The 13516-nt window shown below is 43.0% G+C and overlaps 1 protein-coding gene across 2 annotated transcripts in view; it reads right to left on the bottom strand.

Annotated features, from left to right (window-relative positions):
• The window catches only part of lgr6 (leucine-rich repeat containing G protein-coupled receptor 6), a 34665-nt gene that overhangs the window by 6310 nt on the left and 14839 nt on the right, over positions 1 to 13516 (bottom strand). For both annotated transcript variants that reach the window (XM_026332347.1, XM_026332346.1), the window contains 7 exons: positions 8101 to 8172; positions 6173 to 6244; positions 3036 to 3251; positions 2802 to 2873; positions 1001 to 1069; positions 468 to 539; positions 177 to 248 (listed from right to left, as the gene is read on the bottom strand). In XM_026332347.1, coding sequence (XP_026188132.1) covers positions 177 to 248; positions 468 to 539; positions 1001 to 1069; positions 2802 to 2873; positions 3036 to 3251; positions 6173 to 6244; positions 8101 to 8172 — 645 coding nt within the window. The remainder of the gene's footprint in view (positions 1 to 176; positions 249 to 467; positions 540 to 1000; positions 1070 to 2801; positions 2874 to 3035; positions 3252 to 6172; positions 6245 to 8100; positions 8173 to 13516) is intronic.

Here is a 13516-nt window from a genome sequence, read left to right as displayed (position 1 = left end):
TCTTACAACACACTCTCTCTTACCACATCAGCACACAGCACAGCAATACGCTAACACAACATCATTCAGTAGGCCATTACACATGTCCACTCAACTCTCACTGCAAGGAATAGAGGATGATTTAAACAGTGTTTGGGCTAACTCACTGGAATGGTTTCTACTGACCGCATACTTACAGTGTGTGCAACTTAGGTAAGAACTGGAAAGCGGATTTTCCCACAAACTGGATGGGGTTCTCATAGAAATGACTGCAAGAAAGAGAGAGATAATACATCCGTTTATTATCTATACACGCTTATTCCTATGTAGGGTCACGAGGATCTGCTGGAGACTATAGAGATCATACATTTTGGGCTTACTCAGTTTAATTTGTTTTAGGGACTGAGCTGTATTGTACATGATGTGGACATGAATTAACAGATATGTGTTTGTCTGACATGCAGATTGAGGATAAGAATGAAGCTCACATGGTTTGTAGCAAAGGGTTTCCCACAAAGGCCCTCTCAGGGATGGCTTTGATATTGTTGTTGTGGAAGCCCCTGCAAATATAGCAACACATAGTGTTAGATAGTTTATCAGTTATGTTTCTGGTTTTGTGTGTCTGAAGGAGTGATGGAGTGTGTTTTTGAGCAAGTCGTATGTTCTCATGTTGCACCTGCCGTTGCACAGCTGAAAAAGATTTTTTGGATGCATGAGATGTAAACATGCACGCATACACTGTATCTCTGACACATATGCACACTGTGGAACATCTGCTGGAGCTGGGGGGAAAACATGGTTTGTGTATGTGTGTGTGCTCATCTGTGTGTACGTGCAAGCGAGCGGGTGCGTGGGTGTGTAGCCAGCACCTGCTTAGGGCGAGAGAGATTGTATCCGAGTGCCACATTAAAATCACTTAACGGGATTACTTGGGATAACGCAACCATGATAGTCATGTCAGGCAGGTGTGTTTTCGTATGTGTCTGTGTGTGTGTGTGGGTGTGTGCATGTGTGTACTCACAGTTCCTGAAGTTTACTCAGTGTCCTGATGGCCACAGGGAACTCCTGCAAATAATTGTAGTTTAAATCCCTGTGAGAGAAACAGCCATGATTTAATAACATATCAAAACATTAAGTCCAAGACATGATACAGGTTTTACAGTATATCTCCACAGTGTGTGATTGTATGTGTATGTATAGCCATTTCCTGTCCTCTTGCAGAGGCTGACAGCTGTAGAGTGTGAAGTTTGTATGTGACCTTTGACCCTTGATGCTCTGATCTGATTTAGGTTTGTGTCTGATTAGCTTTCCAGGAAACACTTTATCAAAGCTGTTGACACAAGCATGAATGCATGTGTACTTCTTGGTCCGAGGATATCTAAAAGCTCAACTCATACTATACTCAACTTGGTTTCTTTTTATTCTTTTGAAGTAGCAAGAATTTCTTTGATGAAGTTCTTCTAGACATAAGTGTAATTTTCAGTTGCTGTTGCTGAATGTTTGTGTCTGCTCTGCCTTTGTTCGCATATGCTGATGCTTTTTCCAGTGGTCCCCTGGTGGGTTCCTCGTAGTTACGATTTTAAAATACACACTCGGGGTTGGAGAGGGTGGTGGTGATGCAGATGGTCTCTCGTGTTTCTCATAAGCGAGGCCACTGTGAGAGATTAACCCTCATACCAGCGCCGTCCCCACGTCACCGACACCTGTCATCTTATCCCGCTGAATCATCTGTCTCTCCTCATCGCTGATGGCCCAAACACTTTAACACATACTATTCTGGTACAGAGCACCATTCCACTTCTTCATATTCTGTCATTTCCCTTCATCCTGTTAACCACGGCACCCCTGCAGCCTCATGCGTACACTTAAAAGTGCACAGGTAGAAGTGTTTGCTTATCAACACGCACATGCAGCCTGTGTGCCCACACACGTAGAAAGAAACACATCATTTTTTATTCTTCAACAGGTTGTTAAGTAGGATGCCAAAAACGTGTTTTCGTTAGACCACCGTGAATTTCGCCGGAGACGCTGTTGTACTGTTTCCATTTCTCTCGCTTTCTTAGTTTTCTTCAGTTTCCATATTGGTGTGTGGTTGGGATCCAGTTATCGAAGCTCCAGCACGTACACTCCAACAGCTCTCCTGGTGCCACGCTGAGCCATATTGACCTCAGCGCTACTTAGCAATTACTTTTACAAAACACAAAGGAATTTGTTGATGTTACTTCAAGGTAATCTAAGAAGAGCTTTTCATCTAGACATTCCTGTCGTTCATTTGTCGGTTGCGGCTTTGAGAATCGTTCAAGCACCTGCTGAAATTACCAGGACATTAATCATTATGACTTTACGATTTAACGCTGAACTTCATTATTCTCTGGCATACTTATAAAAACACAAATTCAGGTGTTCCAAGCAACACCAAATACTTTCAAGCCCAAAATAACACAACTGCAGTCAGACACACAATGTGATCAAATTGATGTCTCTTTTATATATATATATATATTTATATATATTTATATGTATTTTGAGGATATATATATATATATATAGTTAGATATATAGTTTTTCATATATCCTTATTATTATTATTATTATCCTAAGGCGATGTGTTTGTTGTAAACACAGCTATACCAAATGAATGTTGATACTGCTGGTATTTTGTCATCACTAAGCTTACGATAGTGTGTTTGGGGAAACAGGAGGTACTCATTTGGGCCTGTGAAATAAAATGACTTCAGAGTTTGTGAATGTGTGTGTGTGTGTGTGTGTGTAAGACTGTGCCAGTTTTTTATGCACAATGTGTAATAATAAGCGATACTCACAATGTCTCCAAACTATGTAAACCTTCGAAACATCTCGCACCCATGCTCTGGATCTGGTTGTTATGGAGATGCCTGGACAAAGGCCATAAATATTTTTCAACAAATCAGAAATTACTTACAAAAATGTTTCCACAGTGCAATGATCACCACCCTGCTCTATGTCAGTGGAAATAATTTCTCTGGTGAGTTGAGAAACTGACTCAGGAGAGTTTTAAATAAATCAGTGTCACTTACAGTACGACAAGGGCGGAGAGGTTGGTGAATGCGTAATCAGGGATGTGTGTAATCTGGTTGAGGGCCAGTGTCATGGCCTGCAGGGAGGGCAGAGAGTCCAGGGCTGTCACTGGGATCTCTGTGAGGGAGTTGTCATCCAGCCACAGGTGTCTGAGAGAGCGAACCCCTCTAAAAGCTCCAGCTGGAACCTCAGACAACAGGTTAGCATCAAGACGCCTGTGGGGTGAGAGGAACTGAGCTTAGCAAGATAATCACTAAGTCTAAGTTCAGTATGTTTACTTGTGTGCATGTGTAACCATGCTTGTGCATGCATTAGTGGTTGTGTGTCGTGGCACTGAAACACTTTGGCTTACAGGAAGGTTATTATGAGAATTAAACATCCTTTATTCTCGTTCTTTCATCTTTTCTGCAGCTTCTCAGAAGATCCTTATTATAATTTATTCTCATGCTAAATAAGCCATGTCTAGCTTCACTAGCACAGACATGTATGAAATTTAAGATGACAAAATACAGACACTAACATGTAAGAACAATTGTGGTGAACCTGCTTTATTCTACCTCAGGTTGTTTATGTCGTGTAAAGACTTCTTGCCTCAGTGTCTGGAAGAAATGAAGGCCAGAAGTTTAAAGATGCATCTCCAACTTTTCCTCTTTTGCTCTTTCTATTCGACTCTTTCTGTTGCCATCGTTGCCTGATTATTGCACCACTCACAAGCCATAGCTCTTTAGAGTCACTGAATATATGACACTGGGCACACGCATGAACATACTCATACATGCCCTTTCATCTCTTACAATACATCCCATACAGCCCCATAGAAAATGTAACCAGCCTTTGTCCCCTCTCTTCTTCCTCAGTGTCCTCAGCCTGCAGGCAATGAATGTGGACTGTGACACATACACCCCATGTAAATGCACACATGCATACGCACTGTCCATAGTGATGAATGATCCCCTCAGGGAAGAGCTGACAAGCTAAGACCACTTCCTCCTGCTAGTCTTCCTTTTTTGGCCCCTTCACACTCATTCATTAATCTCCCATTGCTCCCTCCAGCCCCTCTCACACTCACATTTTGTTTCCTAACATCTTTATTGATACACTCCCAGCCACTGCAAACCCCTTTACGTCTCACTTCTTAACTGTTGTTTGTATTTCAAACATCCTCCCATATCAGTCTTCCCCTTAGGTTCTTTGATTTTCTTGCTACAGCTCCTCCTCAGCCTCTTCACCTCTGTGGAGGCTTAACCAAACAAACAGTATCATCAAAGTGAAATCTGAAGTTGAACTTTGAACTCCTGTGCTTTTCTTTCTTGAAAATTTTCCATCAGGAGAGGCAACTGTATACACTGGGAGATGCTCGCACACAGAGAAACACCCTCAAGTGCACAAGTGAATAGACAGTGAGTGTTGTGCGTATGTGCTCACACAAAGGGACATAACTAACACATTTTCATCTCGTCTGCTTCTTGAGCTCACATGTTTTTGTGCGTCCTGTGTACTCTAACCATGGACAGTGTTTGTCCCTGACCCAAATTGTAGGATGAAAGCTACGGAAGACTTTCTGGTTTGTTCTCCGGGGCAAAATAATAATTGCTCTTTTGGGTGGACTTGCCAGGTCTGTAGAAAGTCCAGACAGAACCAGGAATGTTCCACAGAAGGTAGCAAAGCAGCAAGTATTTCCTGTCGATCACATCAAAGCCTGAGGTATGATTACAGGATAGAGGAGTAGAGACAGAAAGTGAAAGTTCTCCTAAATGATTCAGGAGATGTGTGGACCTGCTTTCCACCGGTTCAGTTCTCCAGATGGGCAAACGTTACACAGTGGGGAAGCCAGAGAATCACTGCCATCAAGTCAAATCTATAAAAACAGGGTTGTGCCAATTTAATGTGGCTTGTGGAATTCATCAGGGATGATTACATGCTTAACCTGGGGTTTGGAAGGAAGAAAAAAGTCTAATTATGATGGCACCAAACTAAACAGCAGCACTTGCACTGTGTGTTGTAATTACCCTGTTCCAAATGGTGAGACAAATTTCTTGACAGAGTTTGAGTTCTCTGCTGAGAAAAGGGGTTTTGTCCAAGATTAAGTCATGATTTATTTTGGATGAAAGCCTCCTTTATAAATTTATACCACTTTAAAACCCATGTGCTGACTCAGATGCTGTCTTTTTCTTTTCACCTGGTGTGTTTTATGTCAGTGAGAGGCGCCGACAAGCTTCACTCTCCAAAGCCTTTCCAGTAATCTTTCTCTGCTGGGCTTATCATTACTGTAATGACAAGGTGCGGCATTGTACACTGGCTGAGTGTGTGAACTGTGTTTGTTTGTCTCATTACTTGAGACAAGAAATTAAGAGAAGACCACACACATGCACACATCCATATACACACACACACACACACACACACAAACACACACATATATATATATATCTACACGTATAAGACAGAGGCATCATTGTGAGAGTAAATTATTAATTCAGACATAAGCTCATGCAGTGACAGCCTGAGCTGTTTTGCTGCCAGTAAGTGCTATATTTGTGTACAGATGTGTCTGTGCAGGATTGGTAACTGTACTGAGGGAGAACAGGCCTGCTTAATACCAGACAGGGAAACGTCGTAGGTGGTAGAGGGGTTACATGTGCACTCCCCTCTGACACACACACACACACACACATACCCAGACACACTGACCCTGCAGATGAGACAATTAAGCCACCAAACACGCTCATTAGCCAGGGGGATAGCGGTGTGGGTGGTGGGAGAAGAACAGAGGAGAGGAGTGGAGGAGGAAGAGCGGGGGAATTGATGGAAAATGGGGTTGTTTCACAGCTCATTGGAGATGCTCTTTCTGGCCTGCAGTGTCTGCTGTTTCCCTCATGGCTTCCAGATGCTACCATGAACTACACCAAACAGTTGGGCTGTGACTTCTACCATAAGTAGGTGCAGCTCTGAATGCAGAACTATTGCAGCTGGCGTTGTGGTATTGTTGGTAATATGTCAGTGGTACTCTATACCTGCGCTGCGGTTAAAGCCGAGATGTGTGGGTGGGTGGCCAGGGGATGTTTCACACGGTGAAGTAGCGTGTGTGTGTGTGTGTGTGTGTGTGTGTGTAAGTAAGAAAGACAGAGAGACTCACAAGGACAGTAGGTTGGGTAGGTCCCATGGAGCATCATCAGGAAGTCTCTCCAGTTGGTTGTTTTGTAGCATCCTGAAAAACACAGACAGTTGTGAGCTTTGGTTTTATAGGTTACAGAATGTATGTGGTGTGCATGTGGGCACATCAGGCAGAACAAAATTCCATAATGAGGGAAATCTGACACAAGAAGGAAAGGGCCAGTGAAGGTTTGAAGAGAAGCAAAGAATGACGAGCAGAGGAAAACTAAAAAGAGAACCTCCCTGGGTGGGCTGCTGATGTCATTCTCAGAATAATGGACCAAAACGCGAGGAGGAAGTGGGGAGCAAACAATAACCCTCTATCTTTTCTCTTGCTTTCTTGGTTTCTCTGTCTTTCCCTCTATCGTTTTTCAAACTTTTATGGTGACCAGTCATCTGACATTAGAGCACAAGGCATACAGTCTCTTCTGGGTCTCAGCTGTGCATTTATGTGTTTAATGTGGCATCATGGTCAGTTTTTATGAGTCTATGTGTGAAGGGTCTTGTGTCACAACAGTTAAACAGCTAGATGAGGTTAAGATACAGTCATATATCAATTCTGGATCCATCTATTACTTAAAAATCGTATGCATCTGTTTTTAAGTGTGCTGTAGCTCAAGATATAAGGAGCATATTTATATTTATTTAATCACACACCTCTGTGCGTCACATGAATTCGTAGCATAGTGTATTCCACAGTAGTGCTGCCATACAATGATTGTTTTAGTGCAGACAAAGTGCTGCTCAGGTTGGAAAGGATCAGGGGAATGTTTCCTCTGGGGTGATGATGCCATTATAAATACATTGAACTGAGTCTTTTCCTGTTTCAGAGAAATTCACTGAGTTCGTATCCTTCAGTGTGTGTGTGCATGCGTGTGTGTGTGCATGTGTGTGTGTGTGTAAGTGTCAGTAGGGACCTTGAGGTTACCCTACACAAGGGTAGCGGTCCATTTGAGGGTGTAATGGCATGACTTTAACTAATATATTCAGGAAGGGAACCAATAGCTCAGCTGCTCTGAGGTCACAAAGACCATCCCAAGCTCACTCTGGTCTTATAGTGTGAAGCAGGAATCCTTGCAGACATGTATGAATTCAGGATATGTGTGTCCTTCCGCAGTAATGGCATAATAGCCCACGATTCATGGCTGGTTTGCTCATTCTGTCTCGGTGGCGTTTCACAACACGAGGTGAAATTGGTGTGTATGGTAATCCCCCTAGGTTCCCTCAAATTACAAACTATAATTCTTCAGCTAAGTTTATATTACATGGCAGGGCTCCTCAAACATTTTCTAGCCAGGGTCCAAAAGGAATTGAGTAGGTTGCCAAAGCTCATGAAAACCTCCTTAATGTCCTCGTCTTGCACCCACTAAAAATATGGCAAGAACTCATTAGATGCCGCATTCCCAAGTCAGAAGGTAGTAGGGTTTTTGTGGTTGCTTTTCAATTTTTTTGTGATTTAGTGCTTCACAACAGCAGTAACAGTTGGTGGCTATATGAAAAGCAGTATGAAAAATGGGGTGTTAAGAGAACAGCTTTGAATTGTGCTTTTAAGTGCCTGTTTTTTTGTCACTTGCTGTAATCTAGGTGGGTGGTGTGACTGGGAGGTCCCTGCATTACACCTGTGAGGGTGTGTGTGTGTGTGTGTGTGTGTGTGTGTGTGTGTGTGTGTGTGCTTGCAACTGAAACATGACTTGTTTGGGAAGTTGCAAGCAGCACAGGTCTACCTCAGCCCATAAACTTTAACTGCAGTTAATGATGCGTAGCCTGAGTGTTTTATTTTTTAAGATTGGAGGACAACCCCCCTCTGAAAATCTGGAGTAGTACATCCCACGTTGGATGAGGACTGAACCATGAGAGTGGGATGGGCGGGGGGGGGGGGACGAGGACGAGGACGAGGACGAGGTTACTTACAGAACTTTGAGGTTGTAGAGACCCTGGAGAACGTGGCCTGAGATATACCTCAGCTGGTTCCCTGAAATCCGCCTAGGAGGGAAACGTGGAGATCAAAAAGGAAAGAACACATTATAAAAGTGAAAAATGAAATATAAGCACATACACAAAACATTTACAAGCCTCATAAGAGAAGTTCTGCCTTTTGCTTTATACTAAGATTTTGGCTTGAGCTGTGACATGACTTCATCCTTATGTTCCTGCTTCAGGGTTACTGCTGGGGCAGTATGCAAATAACAATATTCTCTTCCTTTCAGTGTGGTTGCTGTTGGCCCAAAGGACTCTCTGAAACCTTAACCAGTCCTGGGAGCTCTGATGAGTGAGTAAAGACTGAACTGAATGTGACTGAGACTGGGTTGGTAAGTGCAGCGTGCAGGGTTGTGTGTGTGTGTGTGTGTGTGTGTGTGTGTGTGTGTGTGTGTGTGTATAATAAGATGTGTACTATATGTGGGCACATATGTATGCACTGTGAATGCGTGGGCTATTTACCACGTCCTTGAGGTAAATTGGGCCAATTCTGAAAGGCCTTGAGGACAACGAGGGACAAAAACCACATTCACCAAAGCAATCCAATCAGTTTGTTTATAAAAACACAGCACCTAGTGGTCATTTGTGAGTGTGTATAAGATGTCCAAATAAATAACCTTCAGTCTGACCAGATTAACTCTCTGTCATGTGCTGGAAGTTTAAACACAGATTTGGCCTTAACAGCTCAAGACCACCTTTTGTTAAACACATACACACAAGTTTAAAGTTACTCAATGGCATTCTCGTTCTCTCATCGACGCCTTACAGGTAACATTCGCCTGGCATTTCAGCCTTCTGCTGAGCAGCCTGCCTCTGACTGAGTTGTTCCATCAGTTCCAGGATATTGAAATATTGATACAAAACGCTGTCTGCCTTTCCAAACCACCACATCCAGATGGTAATGGATGAGGGCTCCCAGCAAACTCCCTCTGACATCCGATACTCATGTCAACATGTCTCAGTCTTATTACTGTGCAGTGGCAAACCACACAACCAAACCCGCGCCTGCCAAATCTCACACTCAGCCCAGTTTAGAACTCTTATAGAGGTTGTATTTATCAACACAAACACACAGACACACACCCGCACATACACATAAATGCACGCCCTCGTTGGCATACTATAATACAAAACGGACTGATTGTTATCCAAGCTATTGTGGTGCCATTTAGTCATGCCTCTCAAACCACAGTCAAAACTCATTCAAAGACTTCGACTGCACCACATGTCTCAATATAGATTTCCCAGAGATGAAAGATGCAGATGACAGAGTTGATCTGTAGTAACTACAGCTCTTTTATTCTTAGTTCATGATAAATGAGTTCAGTTTGCTCTTGGATCTGATTTTCACTCATAAAGAAACCTGTATATTGCCCATTTGTTTTCCCTCAGAGGACGACAGGTCTGCTACTTCAATACCATTTTAGTTTCCGCTGTTGCACAAGCTGGTCACCAGGGACCATTTTAATAGCTACTTTTCCAGAGGCATTTGTTTCAGGAGGCCTTGCTCAGGTCCTGACACAAGTAAAATAGATCTGAGTTTCATTCTGCAAGGACCCCTAAGTGCCCTCTTTTGACTCCTGTTCAAGCACAGTGATTAGTTACAGACACCAGGAGTAGAAAACAAGATATAGGTAGCACCAAAGAAGGAAATAAAATGTCTTTTCTATGAGAAATGAGGAGTGCCAGTAATTTCAAGTTTTAGAAAACAAACATTGTAGTTAAGGCCATAGAGGGATGTACGTGTCCTGCTGCCAGCCCAGCCTTTCTCTATTAGCTGCACCATTGAAGCCAAAACAGTATTAGAGTGGAATCATGCTTTTTTTGCCAACTTCATTTGTCAAATGGATAATTATGTCGAAAGTGAAGATGGATATTGAAAAAGGAAAGAAATGTCCAGACATTCTTGATAGACATCAGCAGAGCACCGAGTTGCCACTGACCAACTGTTTCCATGATATCAGCGTGTGTATTTATGTGTGTACGTGAGCGTAAACGATCATACATATGAGTAAATGTTCCGCACTTAGTCTCCTAGTCATTCCACATCAATCTCATTCTAATGAAAGGCGCCTTGCTCTTGTCAAACCGTGGCTCCAACTGTTTTTTCTTTTAATTTGATTTGGGGATGGATAGAGTTTTTCTTGGCCCCTGGACTGCATAGATAAAAATTCCACCTCAGCATAATTCAGCCGTATTGAAGTGATTCATAGATAAAATAACAGAAGCCAGCGTGGTTCAAATGTATGTGTGTGAGAACAGTGGGAGGGGTGCCGCTGGTTACTAAGGTGAGACCACCCGGCTATCGGAGCTGATCAGCGAGGGCGTTACTGAAGCATACCGACTGCTGATTAGCCCATGTGTCACCATGTCCTATTGCCTCAGAATAATAAACAATAAGACAGATTAAAGACCTAGAGAGCAAAGACATCAGCATATTTTCAGAAACTATCCCAGGTAGTGATAGGATGTCATAGTGGCAGCAGGGCTGCAGTGGTGGATAGGAGCTGATGATGAAAGAAGAGGAGGATAAACAGGTCTTATCAAAGAGGGGACAGTTGGTGTGTGGGTGTATCTCTGAGTAAATGTGCATGTGTAACATTTTTCACCCTTGGTCTATCAATACAAATGCTGTCTCTCGTTCCATTAGGAGCTCCAACCTATGGGGTCAACCCACTTAACCTGGCATTAACCTCCAAAATTACCAGAGTGTAATACAGACATGTAGACAGCGCCTGTGTGTGTGTGTGTGTGTGTGTGTGTGTGTGTGTGTGTGTGTGTGTGTGGGTACACGTTTGTGGGAGGGAAAGACACAGGCAGGCAGAAACCTATGCTGGCAACACTAAAAGGAAAAGTTTTAATTGACCTACATAGTTCCAGCTGTTTTGTGCACCTGGAGTATCAAAACAGCCAATATTGTAACCACTTAACCCTCACCTACGTCATACTTCTGGCCTATCAGCAGACAATCTTATCACCACGCCAAAGACAAGCAGGGCAACGCTGGCCTCCACTCGCCACGTCTCTGTTATAGTTGGGTTTCATTTGTGTGATAGCTGTAGAGCACCTGAGTGCACTCCCACAGGGCTGGGTGGATATTCCAGGATTGGAGGATATTGCCAAGGACGAGATCATGTTTATCAGAATATCAGCCTTGAGCTGATAACAGGAGCTAACACCATACTCCGCGCACATGCACTTAAGATGACAATATTATACGTCAAGAGAGACAAGGCTAACACTGATAGGGAGTTTGAAAAAAGAAAATATCCAGATTGTTTTGCCTGTCAGGGCACTTTAAATGGTCTGATTTCAGCTCTGTACTTAGGATGTGAGTGATAACTACAGGTAATGATAACGTTCATGAGAAACTCAACCCAAACGGCTGATTACGAGAGGAGTCAAAAGGAAAATGGCAGAGTGAAATGTGATATCCAGAGGTAGGAACGGCCTGGAGTTTGATAGTGATGATAGGTGGAAAGGACCGTCACCTCCTGTTTTTCAAGTATTGGCTTCTAGGGAGAACAGACATAAAAAAGGCATCTTTGATATTAGAGGAGAACATCTGAATTGAGCGGATGTTTTAGATATGCCAGGTTGATGAGTAGCTAGTCTCAAAGTCTGTATCATGAGTATGGGCAGCGCTGCCCTCTCATTAATCCATAGACATACAGTCGCTTCTCTTCATGCTCTGTCTGACTGACTGTTGCATGCAGCCTTGTGTGTTTGAATTAGGAGGCAATTCACTGATGAAAGCGCTAAAGGAAACTTAATGAGAGGGATCTGAGATCAATAGAACATTTAGAAATAACGATATGGAGAAAGGGCTGGAGGGCGGGGCGATTACACTTGCATCTTAATATTAACGCCACAGTGAATCAAAGGGAGGTTTAGCCTGGCAGGATTCACCAGCTGCTTTGTGAATTATTTTAATTACCCCCATTTGAGGCTCAAACTGATCAGCTCTTTGCACTTTGATACCAACTGAACAAAGAGATAAGAGGGAGCGTAATGATATTTAAGTTTATGAGCAGTGCTTCAGAAAAATACTCTGTATGTGGATGAAAGCTGAATGTCTTGCCATCCGCAGATTAGTTTTGGTTTCTAAGAATGTGGAGTAAAACCTATCAAAGGCAGTGTGACTACCAGTTTTTCAATAGCCTTAAGTAAAACTGAGAAGGGGGGATGCAGAAATGAATTTTAAAATGAGGGAGATAGAGCGAGGGAGGGCATGCAGGGCGGTAAAGCCCAACATCAAACAATTTATCACTCCACTAGTCACAACATGCCCGGCCATTGCATCCCCCTGCGCTACCAACAAGTGCTGCAGAACCACATCAAACGTTCTCATTCTCAGACCAGCTATGTTTGTGTTTAGAGGCATGGTTTGTTTTTCTAGGCAGTCTGAGTTGTTGTAATTATAATGTGTGTACCATAACTTGCCATTCTTCATCTTCCTAAACCTTGAAGACAGGAGTGGATGTCAGAAATATGCTTTTCCCTGCCTTGGAACATCATCAGCATGTTTCCAGAAATGGTCAGAAGGCTATAAAACTTGGCTTTAGGGCAGGAACATCCTCCTTGGAAGAGTTACAAAGCAACAGAACGCCTCCATAAAATGTCAGAACATGAGCGTGATACAGAGGAAGCAAGATCAACAGGGCTGTAAAACACTGGGAGGATTGTGTCTGGACAAACACTGCAGGTGGAGCTGCATCCAAGATCCCCACCCCCTTTTCCCCAATGCAGGCAAATGTCAGCCTCAATGTTCAGCATCACTCAGCTCTGTGTGGTTGTGATTATTATGCCATCAGTAATATTTGACCTTTCACAAAAGCAAAAGTACAGATCAGCAATTCAATAAACCGCAATAAGTCAAAGTCTTGAAGTTGATGCTTAAACTTAAAGATTATTACAACATTTCATTGTTCAGCTTTGTTTTACTCTTCAGATCCAGTTTGACTCAAAGTCAACCGAGTGGTTATCCAGCTAACTTTTTACTTTCATCATCATTAGCTCATGCCTCATGGGCTGCAGCTGTGAGAATTAGCAAAGACAACAACAGTGGCCTGTTCAAACACCCAATGCAGACACACACACACACACACACACATGCACCCGCTATAGGCTTTAGATGTTCAGGTGAATGCTGACATACACACATAAGCCCCCATGAATTACTCCACACTTAAACACACATTCACACCCTTAGGGCAAATCTGGGGGCAGCCAATGTCAAAGAAAGACTTAGCTGAGTTCTGCTGAGTGGTCAGATCAAATATCAGTGGGGTCAACCCAAAGCGTCTTCAAAATGTTGTGCAATTTTGCTACAGCATGTGTTTTTGCATTA

Source organism: Mastacembelus armatus, chromosome 7 (genome assembly GCF_900324485.2).
Source record: "Mastacembelus armatus chromosome 7, fMasArm1.2, whole genome shotgun sequence".
NCBI lineage: Eukaryota > Metazoa > Chordata > Actinopteri > Synbranchiformes > Mastacembelidae > Mastacembelus > Mastacembelus armatus.
This window is presented reverse-complemented; position numbering and strand designations above follow the sequence as displayed.